This window comes from Equus przewalskii, chromosome 16 (genome assembly GCF_037783145.1).
Source record: "Equus przewalskii isolate Varuska chromosome 16, EquPr2, whole genome shotgun sequence".
Classification (NCBI taxonomy): domain Eukaryota; kingdom Metazoa; phylum Chordata; class Mammalia; order Perissodactyla; family Equidae; genus Equus; species Equus przewalskii.
This window is the reverse complement of record NC_091846.1, coordinates 4,970,852-4,990,880: the sequence shown is the minus strand read 5'-3', so window position 1 is coordinate 4,990,880 and position 20,029 is coordinate 4,970,852. Positions and strand designations below refer to the sequence as shown.

At 41.2% G+C, this 20,029-nt stretch overlaps 1 protein-coding gene across 11 annotated transcripts in view; it reads left to right on the top strand.

The window, feature by feature from the left end:
* Positions 1-20,029, top strand: part of MTMR6 (myotubularin related protein 6) — a 93,696-nt gene that overhangs the window by 39,395 nt on the left and 34,272 nt on the right. For 4 of the 11 annotated variants that reach the window (XM_070578640.1, XM_070578643.1, XM_070578639.1 and 1 more), the window contains one exon: positions 16,156-16,190. The exons of 5 other annotated variants lie outside the window; for them this stretch is intronic. In XM_070578640.1, coding sequence (XP_070434741.1) covers positions 16,156-16,165 — 10 coding nt within the window. In that variant the 3' untranslated portion in view covers positions 16,166-16,190. Of the gene's footprint in view, positions 1-16,155; positions 17,064-20,029 lie in introns of those variants that run through there. 2 more of the 11 variants (XM_070578637.1, XM_070578642.1) reach the window with 1 other exon arrangement.

Genomic DNA, 20,029 nt, shown 5'->3' with positions numbered 1-20,029 from the left:
GCACTGAATAATAGTCCATTCTCTGGATGTACCACAGTTTATTTATCCACTCACCTGTTGTAGGACATCTGGGTTGCTTCCAAGTTAGGGCACATTTCAATAAGGCTGCTATAAACATCTGTGTGCACATTTTTGTGTGGACAGAAGTTTTCAGCTCCTTTGAAAAAATACCAAGGAGCATGATTGCCAGATTGTATGGTAAAAGGATCTTCAATTTTGTAAGAAACTGCCAAACTCTTCCAAAATGGCTATGCCATGTACATTCCCACTGGCAGTGAATGAGAGTTCCTGCTGCGGTGTTGTCAGTATACTCGATTGTGGCCATTCTAATAGGTGTGTAACCAGACTTTCTTTTTATTTTTGGCAGAAGATCAGCTTTAGAATACTGAAAAATTTCCAGTTGGTAATTTAAGTTGGATAAAATGCTGATCCTCTGCAAAACTATATAGAGCAATTGCAGACTTTTATCAATGACATCGATCCATTTCCATTAGCAAGTTTTAGCTATTTTGTTGACTTTTCCATATAGTAGTCCAATTTGCATTAGCATATCTTTACTAAATAAAATGTAGAATCTATTTTTAAAAACACAACCATAAATTTAGGAACCTGTATCTAGAAAAAAAGACAGGCTGTAATCTAGAATTATCTCCAAAAGAATATATAGGGGGCTGGCCCTGTGGCCTGGTGGTTGGGTTCAGCACACTCTACTTAAGTGGCCTGGGTTCAATTCCCAGGTGCAGACCTACACCACTCATCTGTGGCCATGCTGTGGTGGTGACCCACATATAAAAAAAGAGGACGATCAGCACAGATGTTAGCTCATGGTGAATCTTCCTCAACAAAGAATAAAAGAGTATACATATTCTATTGTACTTGCCATCTTATAAGAAAATAACACTAATTTCTGCCATTTTTATAAACAATACTACTCTAGTTATTTCTAAGCAAGTAAAATATCCTTTTTACAGCAACTTTTATAAAATAGTGGAATGTGTAACTGAAAGCAAATTTCAGAAGCTACTTAGTAGTAGACTCTTAAAGCCCTAGTCTTTGAGTTTCTGATTCAGCAAGTTTGAGTTGGGACTCTGGAGTTAAAAGCATTTGCAAAGCAATAAAGTGTTGCATTTAAAATGTTTTGGAGATTTTGGTGCAAATGGTAGGAGAGTCACACTCTGAAAAACACTGCCCTAGACCACCTACCCTGATCAATAAGCATTTCTCTTGTTCTTAGAGGAAACGCAGAATTACTCTTGTACAAAGAGCAATAGATTGGGGAGCATCATGCTTCTGAAACATTGCTACACGAGTGGAAGTGAGAAAGAAACCTTCCTTCTAAGTCACTGAGAGCTGGGGCTTGTCTGTTACTGTAGCGTAGCCTCGTCCTTCCTGAATGATAAAGCCATTAGCACACCTAAGAAGTTAATTCTCCGGTTTCATCTAAAGTCCACTCCCTCACTGTCCCCAAATGGCCTTTTACTTGTCATTTTTGCAGTCATATCCAGTTAAGGTTCATGCATCGCGTTTGGTTTTGGCTCTCAATTTAGTCTATCTTGAGCAGTCCCCTCACTTTCCCCCTTTTGCACTGACTTTTTGAACCAGACCTGTTGTAGGGTATCATGTCACTTTCTGCATTTGTCCTGTTGTTTCCTTGTGGTGTAGTTTCACTTGTTCCTCTATCTGCTGTACCTCCTGTAAAGTAGGGACTGGCTGAGATTCAGATTGAGCGTTTTAGAAAAAGATGCTGTGTACTTGGTATTGAATTCCTCAGGAGGGGATAATGTCAGGCTGTTCCACGGTTAGGTTGCTAAATTTGATCACTTGCTTGATCTCTCTAATGTAAAGGTACATTTTTTCCTTTACAATTAGCAAATGTTCTGCAGGGTGATATTTTGGTATCAAAATGAATATCCTGTTCCCTAACAACCTATCCACTGATGATATTTGCCTGAATCAGTTATTTCATTGAGTGTTCCAAAATGGTGATTTTCTAATTTGTCTTCCTTTTTATACTTATTTGCTGACATTGTTTAAAGAAATCCTTTCACTCATCAAATGGGAAATTCCTCTGAAAAATGGCATGGTAAATGCTGAATTCTTCCCCTTTGATCACTAATTTTCAGAGTAAGGAGTTGTAATAGTCACCTCCAAAAACTAGTTTTTTCTCTTTTTCTATAGGAACATATATATATCTTTGCTTCTTGTTTGAATCATAATTAGACTTTTCTAACCCTAGGTTATAAAGGAATTCACCCATCATCTTCTAGTACTTACAAGGTTTTATTTTTTTGCATTTGACGCTATGATCCATGTGGAGTTTGTTTTGGTATATAGAAAGAGGTATGGATCCAAATTTATCTTTTTCCAGATGGCTGTCCGGTTGTTTCAGTCATTTGTTAGTGAATTCATCTTGTCAGTGATTTGAGACATCACTTTATGTAGTTCTGGATTCTCCTCTTTAACACTGGTGTGTCTGTCCATGTACCAAAGCCATGCACTTGTGTTACTTATCAAGGCTATATGGTAGAGCCAGCCCTGCCTCATCGCTTCTCCTTCTCAGGTTTTCTTCACTATTCGTTTATTTTTTATTTTGAAACAGTCTCTACTGTACAGAAAAGTTGCAAGTACAGTAGAAGGAACTTTTTCTCCTGAACCCCTTCTAGAGAGAGAGATGCTGACCTAATGCTCCATCTCCTTTAAATACTTTAACTGTGTATTTCCTACAAATGAAGACATTTTCACATAACCACCATGTAGCCATCAAAATCAGAAAATTAACATTACCACTATATAATCCTCAGATCCCATTTAGATTTTCCAAAAGTCACACAAATTACCTTTGTTTAAAAAGGCAGTCTGGTCCAGAATCACATGTCGAATTTGGTTGTCAGGTCTCCTTAGCTTCTCCAATCAGGAACAGTTCTCAGGGTTTCCTTGAATTTCCTGATCGGTGCAGGCGAGTTATTTTGTACAAGTTTCTTCAATTTGGATTTGTCTGAATTTTTTTTCTGATTAGATAAAGAATATGTATGTTTGTCTAGAGTATCAACAAAGTAATGCTGCATTGTTTTCTTGCATCTTATCAAGTGAAATCACCAAGTTTCAGTTTATTCTGCTACTTGCGGGGACGATGGAAGAGTAGTGGAAAGAAACAGTGTGGGAGGGCAAGCAATAAAAGCACGACTTCAGCATATACCTTTTTGTATGTTTGAATTTTGAACTATGTAACTGCTTTACCTATTTAAAAATCCACTAAATCAAATAAGCAAATCCTAAAATTGAAAACAAAATATCTCAGTTGTATATCAAATTACTAATGTAAACAGAGAAATTATTTCAAGTGACTTTTGAATATAGTACTCTGTCCATCCTTGGTAGGACGTATATAAGGATAAAGAGGACTGCAAAGACATCTTCCATTTTACTCAGTATTTCTATTAGAAGTAGTAACACTGATTATACTTTTGAAACTGTACTTTGTACATTGCAGAATAAAGCAAAAAATGTCCATATATTCATGCTATGAGAAACCAAGATTTTCGGTATAAGGCAAAAAGAGATATACATCAAAAAAGAAAACACTGTGGTAATGATAATTTGAAGTAATATCGTTTAAACTCATGATTTTTAAAAATACGTTTTCTGGCTCTGTCAACTGAAAGGGCCTAGAAGCAGTGACACTCCAGTAGCAATGAGCACATCTAATGCCCTGAGCTGGGATTCTAAATATCATTCCCCACTAACAGGAACAAAGTTTCCTTGGAGAAATGGCTAATTCCAAAACTGGGGTAGGGAAAGTACAAGATAAGCCTGGGACATCTCTCGTGTCCGAAACCAAAAATGTGCTCAGAACAAATAGGGGCGTGTCAAAAGGGTGTGGCAGGAACTTGAAGGGGCTCCCCTGGCCAGATTCAGAACAGTTCGAGCACAAAGAGCATTGACTGTAATTGATTACAAAAATCCATATCCTTACAGAAAAAGAGAGAAAACTAGTTTTTGGAGGTGACTGTTATGACTCCTTACTCTGAAAGTTTTCCTATGGTTGTTTCCCCAGTTCCGGAATTCATAATTGGAATAGACATACTCAGCAGCTGGCAGAATCCCCACATTGGTTCCCTGACCTGTGGAGTGAGGGCTATTATGGTGGGAAAGGCCAAGTGGAAGCCGTTAGAATGGCCTCTACCTAGGAAAATAGTAAACCAAAGGCAATACTGCGTTCCTGGAGGGATTGCAGAAATTAGTGCCGCCACCAAGGATGTGAAAGATGCAGGGGTGGTGATTCCCACCACATCCGCATTCAACTTGGTTATTGGCCTGTGCAGAAGATAGATGGATCCTGGAGAATGGCAGTGGATTATTCTAAACTTAACCAGGTGCTGACTCCAATTGCAGCTGCTGTATCAGATATGGTTTCATCGCTTGAGCAAATTAATGCATCCCCTGGTACTGATATGCACCTGGTATTTGGCAAATGCCCTTTTCTTGCTACCTGTTAGAAAAGACCACCAGAAACAGTTTGCTTTCAGCTGGCAAGGCCAGCAACACATCTTCACTGTCCTACCCCAGGGGAATATCAACTCTCCAGCCCCAGGTCATAATTTAGTTCTCAGGGATCTTGATCACCTTTCCCTTCCACAAGATATCACATTGGTCCGTTACATTGATGACATTATGCTGAATGACCTTGCTCCAATATGCTGATTAGAGCAAGAAATAGTAACTACTCTCGACTTATTGGTAAGACATTTGTGTGCCAGAGGGTGGGAAATAAATCTGACAAAAACTCAAAGGCCTTCTATCTGCATGAAATTTCTAGGAGTCCCGTAGTGTGGGACATGTCAACATTTCTCTTCTAAGGTAAAGAAAAAGTTGTTGCTTGTGGCCCCTCCTGCAACCAAAAAGAGGCATAATGCCTAGTGGTGCCCTTTGGATTTTGGAGGCAACATATTTCTCATTTGGCTGTGTTACACTAACCCGTTTACTGAGTGACCCCAAAAGCTGCTAGTTTTGACTGGGGCCCAGAACAAGAGAAGGCTCTGCAACAGGTCCATGCAGTGTGCAAGCTGCTTCACCATTTGGGCCATGTGATCTATCATATCCAATGGTACTTGAAGTGGCAGTGGCAGATAGAAATGCTATTTGAAGTCTTCGGCAGACTCCTATAGGTGAATCTCAGCACAGGCCTTAAGGATTTTGGAGAAAAGCCCTTCCATCTTCTGCAGATAACTACTCTGCTTTTGAAAAACAGCTCTTGGCCTGCTTCTGGGCTTTGGTAAAGACTGAGTGCTTAACCATGGGCCACCAAGTTACCATGCAACCTGAGGGAACCATCATGAACTGGGTGTTATCTGCCCCACGAAACCACAAAATCGGATGTGCACAGCAGCACTCCATCATCAAATGGAAGTAGTATGTACACGATTTGGCCTGGGCAGGCCCTGAAGGCACAGGTAAGTTATACCAAGAAGTGGCCTAAATGCCCATGGTTCCCACTCCTGCTACACTGCCCTCTCTCTTGCAGCCTGCACCTATGGCCTCATGCAGAGTTCCCTACAATCAGTTGACAGATAAAGAGAAGACTCGGGCCTGGTTTACAGATGTTTCTGCACGATATGCAGGTACCACCCAAAAGTGGACAGCTGCAACACTACAACCTTTCTGAGACATCCCTGAAGGACGATGGTGAAGAGAAATCCTCCCAGTGGGCAGAACTTTGAGCAGTGCACCTGGTCATTCCGTTTGTTTGGAAGGAGAAATAGCTAGATGTGCAATTATGAACTGATTCATGGGCTGCAGCCAATGGTTTGGCTGGATGGTTGGGAACTTGGAAGGAACGTGATTGAAAAATTGATGACAGAGAAATTTAGAGAAGTGGTATGTGGATAGAACTCTCAGAATGGGCAAAAAATGTGAAGGTATTTGTGTCCCATGTGAATTTTCACCAAAAGATGACCTCAGAAGAGGAGGATTTTAATAAGCAGGTGAATAAGCTAACTCATTCTGTGTCTACCAGTCAGCCTCTTTCCCAAACCACCTCTGTCATCATCCAATGGGCTCATGAACAAAGTGGCCATGGTGGCAGGGTTGGAAGTTATTCGTGGGCTCAGCAACATGGACTTCCACGCACCAAGGCTGACCTGGCCTATACCCACTGCTGAGTGACCAATCGGTCGGCAGCAGAGACCAACGCAGTTTCGGGATAAGGCACTGCTCCCTGGGGTGATCAGCCAGCTACCTGGGTGGCATGTTGATTACATTGAATCACTTCCATCATGAAAGAGGCAGTGTTTTATTCTTACTGGAATAGACACTCTGGATACAGATTTGCCTTCCCTGCATGCAATATTTCTGTTAAAACTATGATCTGTAGACTTACAGAATGCCTTATGTATTATGGTATTCTACACAGCATTGCTTCGGATCAAGGAACTTACTTCACAGCAAAAGAGTGGCAATGGGCCCATGCTCGTGGATTCATTGGTCTTACCATGTTCCTTACCGTTCCTGAAGCAGCTGGCTTGATAGAACAGTGGAATGGCCCTTTGAAGACTCAGTTACAGTGCTAACTAGGTGGCAGGACCTTACAAGGCAAGGACAAGATTCTCCAGAAGGCTGTATATGCTCTGAATCAATGTCCAGTATATGTTGCTCTTTCTCCCATAGCCAGGATTCATGATTCCAGGAATCAAGGAGTGGAAATGGGAGTGGCATCACTCACTGTTACCTCTAGTGACCCACTAGGAAAATTTTTGCTTCCTGTTCTCGTGATGTCGTGCTCTACTGGCCTACAGGTCTTGGCTCCAGAGGGAGGAATTGTTCCATTAGGAGATACAACAGTGATTCCATTGAACTGGAAGTAAGACTGCAGCCTGGCCACTTTAGGTTCCTCATACCTCTGAATCAATAGGCAGAGAAGGGAGTTCCTGGGCTGGCTGGAGTGAGCGATCCTGACGACCAAGGGGAAATTGGACTGCTACTCCACAATGGAGGTGAGGAAGAGTATGTCTGGAATGCAGGTTTCTTTGGACATCTCTTACTTAGTATTACCATGCCCTGTGATTAAGATAAGTGGAAAACTACAGCAACCCAATCCAGGCAGAACTGCTAATGGGTTACATCCTTCAGGAATGTAGATTTGGGTCACTTCACCAGATAAAGAACCATGGCCCCTGAGGTGCTTGCTAAAGGCAAAGGGATACAGAAGGTACTTATAAATATCAGCAATGACCACGTGACCAGTTACAGAACAAGGACTATAATTGTCATGAATATTTCCTCCTTATTTTCTTTTACTTTTTTTGAGGAAGATTAGCCCTGAGCTAACATCTGCTGCCAATCCTCCCCTTTTTGCTGAGGAAGACTGGCCCTGAGCTAACACCTGTGCCCATCTTCCTCTGCTTTATACGTGGGATGCCTGCCACAGCATGGCTTGCCAAGCGGTGTCATGTCTGCACCTGGGATCTGAACCGGCGAACCCCGGGCCGCCAAAGCGGAACGTGCGAACTTAACCGCTGTGCCACCGGGCCAGCCCCACTCCTTATTTTCTTAAGAACACATTTGTGTGTGTGTGTGTATGAAGCAAGTCTCTGTTTTCTTTCCCCTCTTACTCCCTTATCATGTGGATACAGTGTATTGACTTTATGTCATAGTATTTAAGTATTGTTAATTTTATCTCATAGGACTTAAGTTACAGGACATCAAGGAGAGGAGTAAACATCACTCAAGGTCTGTTTCCTTTTCCAGGCAAGAAGTTAGTGCTTTTTCAGTTGTACACAGGATAGTTGTATCACGTTAGGCAGAATTATGACCTGTTAATTGTCCTTATTTGGAGAGTAAGTATGGTTTAAGGAGATATGTATGGGTGCCAAGTTGACAAGGGGTGGACTTGTGATGGTTGATTTTATGTGTCAATTTGACTGGGTCATGGGTGCCCAGATATTTGGCTAAACACTATCTCTGGGATTCCTGTGAGGGTGTTTCCAGATGAGATTATCATTTGAATTGGTGGACTCAGTAAAGCAGATGGCCCTCCCTAGTGTGGGTGGGCATCATCCAATCCATTGAAGGCCTGAATAGAACAAAATGTGGAGAAAGGGAGAATTCACCCTTTCTTCTGCCTGACTGCTTGGGTTGGCACGTTGGTCCTCTCCTGCCCTCGGACTGGTATTTACATCATTGCCTCTCCCCGGTTCTCAGGCTTCTAACTTGGACTGAATTATACCACCAGCTTTCCTTGGGTCTCCAGTTTGCAGATGGCGGATTGTGGGAATTCTCAGCCTCCATAGTCATGTGAGCCAGTTCCTCATAATAAATCTCCTTCTCTCTCCATATCCTATTGGTTCTGTTTCTTTGTAGAATCCTGACTAATACAGGTAGTTACCGTCATTCTGTGGGAACCCAGAAGCCGCCAGTCTGTTACTCTCTTTTGTTTGTGTGAGGAAGATTGGCCCTGAGCTAAGGTCTGTTGCCAATCTTCCTCTTTTTGCTTGAGGAAGATTGTCGCTGACCTAACATCTGTGCCCATCTTCCTGTTTTTGGTGTGAGATGCCGCCACAGCATGGCTTGATGAGTGGTACTAGGTCTGCACCTGGGATCTGAACCAGTAAACCCTGGGCTGCTGGAGCGGAGCACACGAACTTAACCACTACGCCACCAGGCCGGCTCCCCCAGTCTATTCTTTTAATGTTATTATTATTGTGGCAAAATATAATTAACATCAAATTTACCATTTTAATCTTTTACATATGCAATTTGGTGGCATTAAGTACATTCAAACTGGTGTACAATCATCACCCCTATCCGTTTGCAGAAATTTTTCATCATCCCACACAGAAACTCTGTATCCATTAAACAATAACTCCCGATTGCTTCTGGCAGCCACCCTTCTACTTTCTGTCTCTACGAATTTGACTATTCTAGTTGCCTCACAGAAATATATCATGCAGTTTATGTTCTTTTGTGTCCAGTATATTTCATTTAGCATAATATTTTCAAGATTTATCTATGTTTTAGCATGTATCAGAGTTTCATTCCTTTTTATGCCTGAATAATATTCCATTGTATGTATTTATCAATTTGTTTATTCATTCATCTGTGGATGGACACTTGGGTTATTTTCATCTTTTGACTGTTGTGAATAATGTTGTTATGAACATTGCTGTACGTATCTGTTTGAGTCTCTGCTTTCAGTTCTTTTGGATATATACCCAGAAGTAGAATTGCTGGATCAAATGATAATTCTATGTTTAACTTTTTAAGGAACAGCTAAACTGTTTTCCACTGTGACTGCACCATTTTAGCTTCCCACCAACAATGCACAAGGGTTTCAATTTCTCCACATTCTTGCCAACACTTTTTATGTTTTGCTTTTTTGATAATAGCCATCCTAATGGGTGTGAAGTGATATTTCATTGTGGTTTTGATTTACATTTACCTAATGATTAGTGATGTTGAGCATCTTTTCATGTTCTTATTGGCCATATGTATATCTTCTTTAGAGAAATTTCCGTTCAAGTCCCTTGCTCACTTTTGAATGGGATTGTTGGGTTTTTGTTGTTGTTGAGTTGTAGAAGTATTTTGTATATTCTGTATATTAATCTCTTATCAGATATATGATTTGCAAATATTTTCTCCCATTCTGTAGGTTGTCTTTTAACTCCATTTATAGTGTCTTTCGATGCATAAAAGTTTTTAATTTTGATGAATTTCTATTTATTCTTTCTTTTATTTGCATGCACTGTTGGTGTCATATCCAAGAAATCATTGCCAAATATATCATGAAGCTTTCCTCCCATGTCTTCTAAGAGTTTTATAGTTTTAGCTCTTATATTTAGATCTTTGATCCATTTTGAGTTAATTTTTGTATATGGTAAGATAAAGCTCCTGCTTATTGTTTTGCATGTGGTTACCCAGCTTTCCCAGGATCATTTGCAGAAAAAACTGTCCTTTCCTCATTGAATGCTCTTGACACTCCACATGACCATATATGTGAGAGTTTATTTCTTTGTTTCTGGGCTATTTCATTCCATTGATCTGTATGTCTGTCTTTATGCCAGTGCCACATTGTTTTGATTATTGTAGCGTAGGAAGTTTTGAAATCAGAAAATGTGAGTCCTCTAACTTAGTTCTTTTTTCTTTTTTGTTTTTCTATTTTGTTTTGGTTATTCAGGATCTCTTGAGATTCCATATGAATTTTTGGGTGTGCTTTTCTACTTCTGCAAAAATGCTGTGGGATTTTTGACAGGTATTGCGTTGAATCTATAGGCTTCTTTGGATAGTATTAATATCTTAACAATATTAAATCTTCTGACCCACGAACAAAGGATGTCCTACCATTTATTTGTGTTTTATTTAATTTCTTTCAATAACATTTTATAGTTTTCAGGGTACAAGTCTTTCACCTCCTTGGTTAAGTTTATTCCTAAGTATTTTGTTCTTTTTGGTGCTATTATAAATGGAATTATCTTCATTTCCTTTTCAAATTTTTCATTCTTAGTGTATGGAAGCACAACTGATTTTTATGGGTTGATTTTGCATCCTGCAAATTTGCTGAATTCATTTATTAGCTCTAACAGTTTTTTGTGTGTGGCATCTTGATTGTGTCATCTGTGAACAGAGATAATTTTACTTCTTCCTTTCCAATTTGGATGCCTTTTATTTCTTTATCTTGCCTAATTGCTCTGGCTACAACTTCCAGTACTATATGTTGAGTAGTTGTGTTGAGTAGAAGTGGTGAAAACAAGCATCCTTGTATTATTCTTGATCTTAGGGGAAAAACTTTCAGTCTTTCACCATTGAGTATGGTATGAGCTGTGGGTTTTTCATATATGGGCTTTATCATATAGAGGAAATTTCATTCTATTCCGAGTTTGCTGGATGTTTTTATTGTGAAAGAGTGTTGAAATTTGTGAAATGATTTTTCTGCATCAATCGAGATTGTCATTTTTTTTTCCTTCTTTCTGTTAATGTGGTGTATTACATGGATTGATTTTTGTATATTGAACCATCTTTGCATTCCAGGAATAAATCCCACTTGGTCGTGGTCCATAATCTTTTTAAGATGCTGTTGAACTCAGTTTGCTGGTATTTTGTTGAGGATTTTTGCATCAATGTCCATAAAGCATATTAGTCTGTAGTTTTCTTTTCTTATGGTATCTTTGGCTTTGGTCCAGCTATTCTTTCTTGTTGGCATGATATAGGTTGATAAACTAGAGGAAGAGTGACCACCATGAAAAGCTGACCCTTAGGCAAGGAAGAGGAGAGAAAAGCATTTCTCAGCTTCACTAACTGAGCCATCATCCTTCTACTTATCTTAAATTTTTCTTTTGATATGGGTACTAAAAATATGAAAATTAAACATGGCTAAAAGGATCATGTAAAATATATCAGAAATTCTAGACTCATTATAACCATCTGAAAGCAAACACGGAATATTGTAAAAGAAAGTTGGAGACATGTCGAATAGCACACATGAGCATGAAATTGGGCGAGTGAAACTCTTATTCAAATTACCAGATCATCAGATGTTATCATCAGAAGGTGTTCTTGTAGTTAGAGTAGTGACTGAAAAACAGTAGTGGGAAAGTCCAGACCAATACTCTCTAATATAAATATAATGTAAGCCATATATGTAATTTTATGTTTTCTAGAAGCCACATTAAAAAAAGTAAAAAGGAGCAGGTGAAATTAATTTTAATGTTATATTTTATTTAACACATTGCATCCCAAATATTATCATTTAATAAGTAATTGATATAAGAATTATGACTGTGATATTTAACATTTTTTTTACTAAGTCTTCAAAATCTGGTATATTTTATACTTATAGCACATATCGACTTAGACTCATCACATTTTCCTTGTTCAATAGCCACGTGTGCCTACTGTATTGGGCAGCAAAAATTTAAACACTTGGATCTTGCTTGTCCAGCTCTGTTTCTCGGTTTAATTTTCCAAAGTTTGACAGATAAAATTGTTAGCTTTTCTGCCCTCTGTTCTTAATTGATCCATCTGTATGCTTATAGACAAGACATTTCCTATAGAAAGATATAAATCCTGAAGTCTTTCATTTATCTAGTGAGGTATTCTTTAGAAATAGCAGACATTGGACAGATTGTCAAAAACAAGTCCTTGGCAAACAATCTTGGCACTTGAGAAGGGGGAAGGAGGACTGGTGGCTAAGTAGTTGTGGCAGGTGAGGGCCTAAGGGGATTTGTTGAGGATTTTAGGCTCACTGGATCCAGCAGGAGGTAGATTTTTTGAGCAGTTGGTAGATAGGGGAGCAAAACATCAGGGAGTTTGGGAACAAAAGTTGAGTGGGCAGAGAGGTTGGCCTTTCTTCCCTCTTTTCTCGCCTGCATGTGAGTGTGAGGGAGGTGTGTCCTAGCTGTGCCACTGTACTTCCAGGCAAGAGCCTTCCCCACAGAGTCTCCAGTTCCTCACCTGTAACGTGAAGTGCAATGCTTACTGAGGTTTAAGTAAGCACTTAAGTAACCCCTTACAGGTTTAAGATCTTACGATTTTATTGAAGGAAGATCTGAGTATTTGTGGCAGTTAGAGAAGGCATTAGAAAAGAGATGTAAAGTATTAGTGGAACGGGAAGGTTGATCAGAAAGTTATCAGCAGGCATTCGTGTGGGAGTGTGTTAGGAATTAAGTAGCTCATCTTTTTCTTTCACCACTTTGTCCAGCGACATCAGGAGCAACCAACCAATATCATCATATTCCTTAGTTTTCCAAAGTATTCTAAAGTATCACATACAGAGTCATTTAGCTCCTTACTTCTTATAAATGGTTGATTAGGAGTAGCCAATGCAGATATTTTGCATATCTCTATAAACAAGCCACACCATGTAGTATCAGTGCTTTCTTTACTATTGGAAATAGACTCATTAGCATCTTTAAACTAAATCAGATTAGAGAGTATTCCAGAAATCCAAGAACCAATTCAGAAAATTCGTTCTTCAAATTCTCTTCCTCTAGAGCCACTCTCGGCACCAAAATCTGTTTTAGTTTGGGTTCTCCAGAGAAACAGAACCAATGGGACATATATAGATATATTTCAGAGGAAATTTATTATAGGAATTGGCTCATGTAGTTACGGAGGCTGAGAAGTCCTGCTGTCTGCCTTCTCCAAGCTGGAGAACCAGGAAAGCGGGTGGCGTAATTTGGTCTGAGGTGAAGGCCTGAGAAAGAAGGAAAGGGAGGCTGATGGTGTAACTCCCAGTCTGAGTCTGAAATCCCGAGCTGATGCCCAAGGGCAGGAGATGGATGTCTCAGCTCAAGACAAGAGAGTAAATTCACCCTTCCTCTACCTTTTTGTTCTATTCAGACCCTCAATGGATTGAATGACGTCTATCCACATTGGGGAAGACCATCTGCTTTACTCAGTCCACCAATTCAAATGCTAACCTCATCTGGAAACACCCTCATAGACACACTCAGAAATAATGTTTTACCAGCTATCTGGGCATCCCTTAGCTCAGTCAAGTTGACATATTAAATTAACTATCACATAAGGGCAGACTCTTAAAGGCCTTCAAATCCAAGGCTTTGATTCTCTTGACTGTCATGGGGACACCATTGAAACTTTCGGTTATTACTTTTGATCAAGTTAATCTCTATTATCTTCTCTTGGTTTATCTATAGATAATACCAACCTCACTGGCCTTAAGGTAGTTGACAGGTATGTGTGGTGCACATGATAGTGTTTGGTGCCAAATACTTGATGTTTTAAAACTATAAAAGCTATTTTATGAATATTAACTTGGCGACGATGTATTGAGTGGATTGGAGGGGAGCCAGTAGTTCAGTGTTTTTCAGAATATGGTCTCTGGATCAACTGTGTCAGAATCACTTAAAATATTTTGTTAAAAATGTAGATTCTTTCAGCCATAAAAAATAATGAAATCCTGCCATTTGCAACAACATGTATGGACCTAGAGGGTATAATGCTAAATGAAATAAGTCAGAGAAAGACGAATACTGTATGATTTCACTAATATATGGAATCTAAAAAACAAAACAAATAAACAAACAAAACAAAACAGAAACAGACTCCTGGATACAGGAAACACACTAGCGGTTACCAGAGGAGGAAGGGAATGGGGGTGGGGGGCAAAATAGGTGAAAGGGATTAAGAGGGACAAATTTCCAGTTATAAAATAAATAAGTTATTGGGATGTAATGTACAGCATAGGAAACATAGTCAATAATATTGTAATAATTTTGTATGGTAACGAGACTTATCATGGTGATCATTTCATAATGCATGTAAATATTGAATCACTATGATATACACCTGAAACTAATAGAATACTTTATGTCAGTTAAAAGAAACGTAGAGGGGCCAGGCTGGTGGCGTAGTCGTTTGCACACTCCACTTTGGTGGCCTGGGGTTCACAGGTTCAGGTCCTGGGCATGGACCTACACATTGCTCATCAAGCCACGCTGGCAGTGACCCACATACAAAAATAGGGGAAGATTGGCACAGATGTTAGCTTAGGGACAATCTTCCTCACACACACACACACAAAAGTAGATTCCTGATCCCAGTCTTAAATCTGATGAATCTGAATATTGGAATGGGCCATGGAAATCATCATTTTAACATCTTCCCAGGTGGTTCTTATGCACATTTAGGTCTGAGAACCACTGTGACTGGTTTGTGGTTGTTTTGTTACTTTTTACTACTGCTGCAGCAAATTATTACTGTTATAGCACAGAAAAATCCTCACCCAGCTTGGGGAGGAGTCGTCAAATGCTCCCTTTTGAATCATTTGCACAAATAAGTAGGCTTGGGATGAATGTGTGGGCTTTGACCAGGTAAAGACAAGGAGAATGTTATCATTTAGAATGAAGGAAAATAAATAGGGAGAACATGTCTTTTTGAGGAACTGTAAGTAGTTCAGAGTATGATCATAATGAAGTTTGACTAGAGAGTAGTAAGAGTTGATATTAGATCCGATATTGAAGAAGATGGAAAAGCAGTTTGAAGTTTTGGTCTTAAGCAAGAGTGACATAAAGTTGGATTCGTATTTTAGAAAGATTGCTCTGGACTGGAGGAGGTCAAAAGGAGGCTGCTGAGATAATCCAAGAGAGAAGTTATGAAGGCCTAAAATAAGCCTCTAATGATGGAGAAGGTGGGAGCTGAAGAGCTAGAATAGACAGGGCTTGCTGACAATACATTGTTGAAGGTCTGGGCTGGGTGTGTGCGTAGGTACAAGTCAACGATGACTTCCAGATTTCTCATAACAGTAATTGGGTTGGATGGGGACTACCATTCACCTAGGTAGGAATAGAAGAAGAGAGGCAGGTATGCGGGGAGAAAATGCTCTTAGTTTTAGGTATATTACATTGGCGATGTCTATGGAACACCCAAGTGGAGATATTTTATAAATATTGGAGTATGGGGCTGGTACTAAGGGAAGAGACCTCTATTCGAAATGGAGGTCTGCAAGCCACCAGTTTCTAGTGGAGGATTAAGCTATGGGTATGAATAAGTTTATCAGGAGGTCTTAGAATAAGACCAGAGATCTGAGAGTGAAACCTTGAGAAGCAGACAGAAGAAGAGAAGACAAGAAAAAACAAGAGAAAGAAAGTGTTGGAAAACCAAAGAGAGACAGATAGGCTCCAGTGAAGAAGAGTTATTAAAAAGTTATTAACTATGTCAAATGCCACATAGAGGTCCTTTAATTTAAAGAGTAGACATTGTCTGTGTCATTATCTGGCAAGAGCAGTTTCAATATTAGATAGTAGAGGCAGAAATCAGATTTCAGCGGCTTTACAGTTGAATGGAAGATGGTAAGTAGAGACCATGAATGCAGACAACACTTAAGGTTAGGAAGAAAAAAATTTCTTAACTTATTTATATAACTTTTCCATTAAAAGAAATGAAGTGTATTAAAGATTATTGACTTTAAAAACCTGAATGAACCTATCTGATGGAATGGACATGGAAAAAGAAAACTGGCTCATAGGGGATTTTGGTCCTGGACTATAAGCCTTTCCGTGGCAGGGCTGTCTTCCTCTTTTCATCCACAACTCGTGAGCGCGCTCCTGGGAACCCAGCAGGTGCACAGTGGAGCTTTATTGATTGGATGGATGGATGCATATACAAACCCAGACTTGTTAAGGTTATTTTTTTTTCTAATTTCAGATGGAGTTAAAAGAAAAGGAATTAAAGAAACCATGGTAAAATATTGATACATACCAAGAATGATATTTTTAATTTTCAAATACCCTGTCATTTTTCCAATTTGCTAGAATTGCTCTTTCTCTTTTAATATGCTTTCTCTTCCCTTCCTCATAATTCACAGCGAGCATTTAATCTAAATATTTTAGTATCTATAGAGCTTGGAAGTGAATTAGGATTTTAAAATTTGAATGCTGATCCCAGATGACAAGAACCTCTGGTCCTAGTGGGGCCGTGTTTGACGCTGCTCAGAGCCCTGTAACCATCTAATGGAGATCCCACTTAGAAGGCCCTGTGTGCTCTGAAGCCAGCCTCCCAGCAGCCTGGGGCTGGGGCCACCGCTCCAGGAGCCAGGCCAGGTGGCTCTTGGCCAAATGGTTTCTGAAAATGGGCAATATTAATAAATGTTTAATGCTCCTCCTTTCTATGCAGCTGCTGCACAGCGCTGTCCCCTTTGTGAGGATCTTGTATCTGGCGCTGTTCTTGATTGCTCCCACTGAATGTTTTAACCCAGTTCCTTACTCTGCATTGCCCTTGTCTCTGTCTACCATTTCCCGATGCTTTTTCTGAAGTCTCTGATTTAGTGTCCATTTTCAAGTTCCTGGAGATTTTGAACTAATAAAATTCATAGCAGTTGCTCTCACAGGACCATACTTTAAAGGGTAAAATATAAAAAGAAAAGAGGGAAAGCTGCTCTCTCTGGAGAAGAGTAAGCACAGAGGGATGGAACCTCCAGCTATTTATCTCTGACTGTTCATATAATCCTTCCCTGACCACTTGACGGGAAGTGTTTCAGGTGTATTTTATTTGGGCAAGATTTTGATTCCTCCGTGCACCTCAGTGACATATGCATTAAATAAGTGGCTGATTTGTTATAAGTGACCAATTCATGTTGTCATTAAAGAAATATTTAGTGGATGACCAACGTGAAAAATGCTAAGGTGCTAAAAATACAAAAATACTGTGTCTTATGTAGTAGACATAGTGGTCCTGCTCTCAAGGGTCTCACGAGATAGTAAGGAGAGAGACAGGCATGTAATACAAGAAAACTGATAAGTAGAATTACAGAGTTGTGTACGTGATCCCATCTGTAACAATTCCTTGTAATTATCTGTTACAGGAGCGAAGGAAGGGAGCTTTAACTCTTTCTTTGTGGGCCAAGCTGGGGGCACGTGGTAGGAGTCAGGAAGGTTCTACAGGAGAAATGGTAGTTGGGTTGAGTTTTAGATAAGTAGGAATTCACCAGGTGGAGAAGAACGGCATTCAAGATGGAAGGATGAAAAAACACAAAGGAGACAGAAGTCCAGGGTGAAGCTCTGGTATGGCTGGAGCCCAGGGCACGGATGGGGATGGCGTGGTGGGAGGAGAAGTGGAGACGGGTGTGGGAAGTGAGGTGAGGAAGGCTGCGGTGGCCAGATCATGCAGGCTTTATGCTCTTCTAATGGCTACGGGTGCTGTTTGTAAGCCTCAGTGAATCAGAGGATTTTAAGCATGGGGGAGGGGCTACATAATCAGGTTTATATTTTAGAAGGACATTTTGGAAGAAAGGTGGATTCAACTGGGCATTTGTCACATACCTCTGGTGCCGTGCCCCCACCCCTCCACTGCACCTCGGAAGTGCAGGAGATTTGACACCCTCAGGGTGAGGGATGGGAGCTGATGGGTAAATGCTTCCACTCGTCCTCCCTCAGCAAACGATTCAGAGAGGCGATCTGCATGTGCTGAGGAGCGGGTCAAGCCCCAGGCACCCGCACTGGCCACCTTAGGAACTCATCCTTACGTTGGCTTTGGCTTCTCCCATCACTCTCCAGGTCCCTCACTGCTGCGGTCTTGAGCACCCCCCAGATTACCTCGTTACTCACAGGCTCTCGTCAGCTCTGCTTTTAGGGAGCGGGGGGATGCCCAGGCTGGGACAGAAGGTACCAAAGAGGAAGCTCTGCAATATGTCAGGGGAAGGTGATAAAGGACCAAAAAAAAAAAAAATTTAACTGCCAGGATGTCTCGCAGGGGAAGGATGGAGGGATTGTAGGAGGGAGAATCGACACGTGTTGATGGCCAGTTCACTGAGAGAGGTGGAGAAGAGGGAGGGGATTGCTGACAAGGATGGTATCGTTAGCCAAGAAGAAAAATAAAGCTGTAAGAGTGGGGAGTATGTCGAGGAGAGTGGGGGTCTCACTTCTCACGGGGAGAATTGAAGGCGCTGTGGGAAACGCAGGCAAGATGGTTAGTAGGAAGTTGGATGCAAGCCCGGAGCTCAGGACCGAGGCCTGCACCTGGCGGTCTGTGCATCGTGAACACACGAGGAGGAGAGGGCATCTACATTTATTGAGTCTAATATCAGTTAAACGTGGCTCTTTGCCCAGACTTTTGGAGGAAAGGGGAAGGCATGGTTGGGAGTGCCCCTTTCCTGCGCCCACTGTTTAATTTCCCGTTACTGTTTTGTTTTTGTTTTATTTATTCGTTAAAAGTTATAATATTGAAGTTTTATTTTTAAATTTCGTCTTCCTAAAAAAGGACTCATGCTAAGGACACAAGTCCATTGTCACGTTGGAGAGCAGCGCAGGAAGGCAGGCCAGGAGGAGGCACGATCACAGCCTAGGGGCTTGGGTTTGATTCCACGTGCGCTGGGAAGTCTCTGGTGGGGGCAGCCGTTCAAGGACAGCGCGTGGGGGGAGTGAGGAGACCCGCCTAGAAGCGGGGGAGGTTTACTGGCTCTGCCAGCATAACCCCATGTCTTACTCCCCACCCTGCCCCTCTTTTTGGCTAACTTCTACTCATCCTTCAAGTTTCATCTTAGGCCAGTGAATCCTTGAGTTTGTGATGAACAGGAGGACTTCCCTTGTGTCCCAGTCAGGGCTGAGCGGTCTACTTGCGGACTCCCAGCAATTCAGATAAATCTGCGTATATCTTCAGCATAGCACGGTGTACTGTGAAGGTTCACGTCTGCCTCCTCAAATACATTATACGCTCCTTGAGGACAAAGACCAAGGCTTGTTTCACCTTCATATCCTCAATGACCACATATCTGGGCATTCAACTAAATCACTGTTGAAAAAAGCTGAGTTTGACACCCAAGGGAACATGTAAGGTATGGGTAGGGCAGGAGACACTTGAAGAGACTCCGAAGGAGCTGCTGGGGGGAAGGAAGCCATTGGTAAATTATAACCATTAAAAGTAATTTGTATTCTACGGTAGAAACTGACAAGTGCTATGAAAAGAAGTCATAGGGCTCAGGAGGAGGGGAAGGCCGTGGGGTACCTAGGGTGATAGTGCTGGGCCTTGCCCTGGCGACACGGAGCAGAGACGGGCAGGCGTCGGGAGTCAGCCATCAGGTGGAAAGAAAGGCTCTAGGCCAGGAGCCACCTAGAGGCCTGAGGAGCTGCAAGCATGAGAATGGGCGGGAGCCACATTGGCTTCTGTGTGCCCCCACTTTTGCCCTCCCCCATGAGTCGATTTGCAACATAGCCCCAGAACAGTCCTTTTAAACTGTCAGCCAGCTCTCTTGAACAAACTCTCCGTGAGGACAGGGACGTTCATGTGTGACGTGACTCAAGGCTTGGGGCCTAGTGGACACTCCGTGATTTGTTGAATGAGTGAGTGAATGCAGGAAGTCAAGAGGGGAATGGCTGGAGAGGAGAGCCATCTAAAAATGGGAAATGTGAGAGCGGCAAGAGAAAACAAGCCCCGAAAAGAACCTTCGACTTTGGCACCTGCCCAGCGTGATAGGTTCCTATAAAGAGGGAAACTTCTGAACACAAGGCAACTGTGATTCTAAAGTGGAGCCATGTTCATCCTCCTCGGGCCACTTTATTTACTTGCGAAACCCTATCTCTTCTGG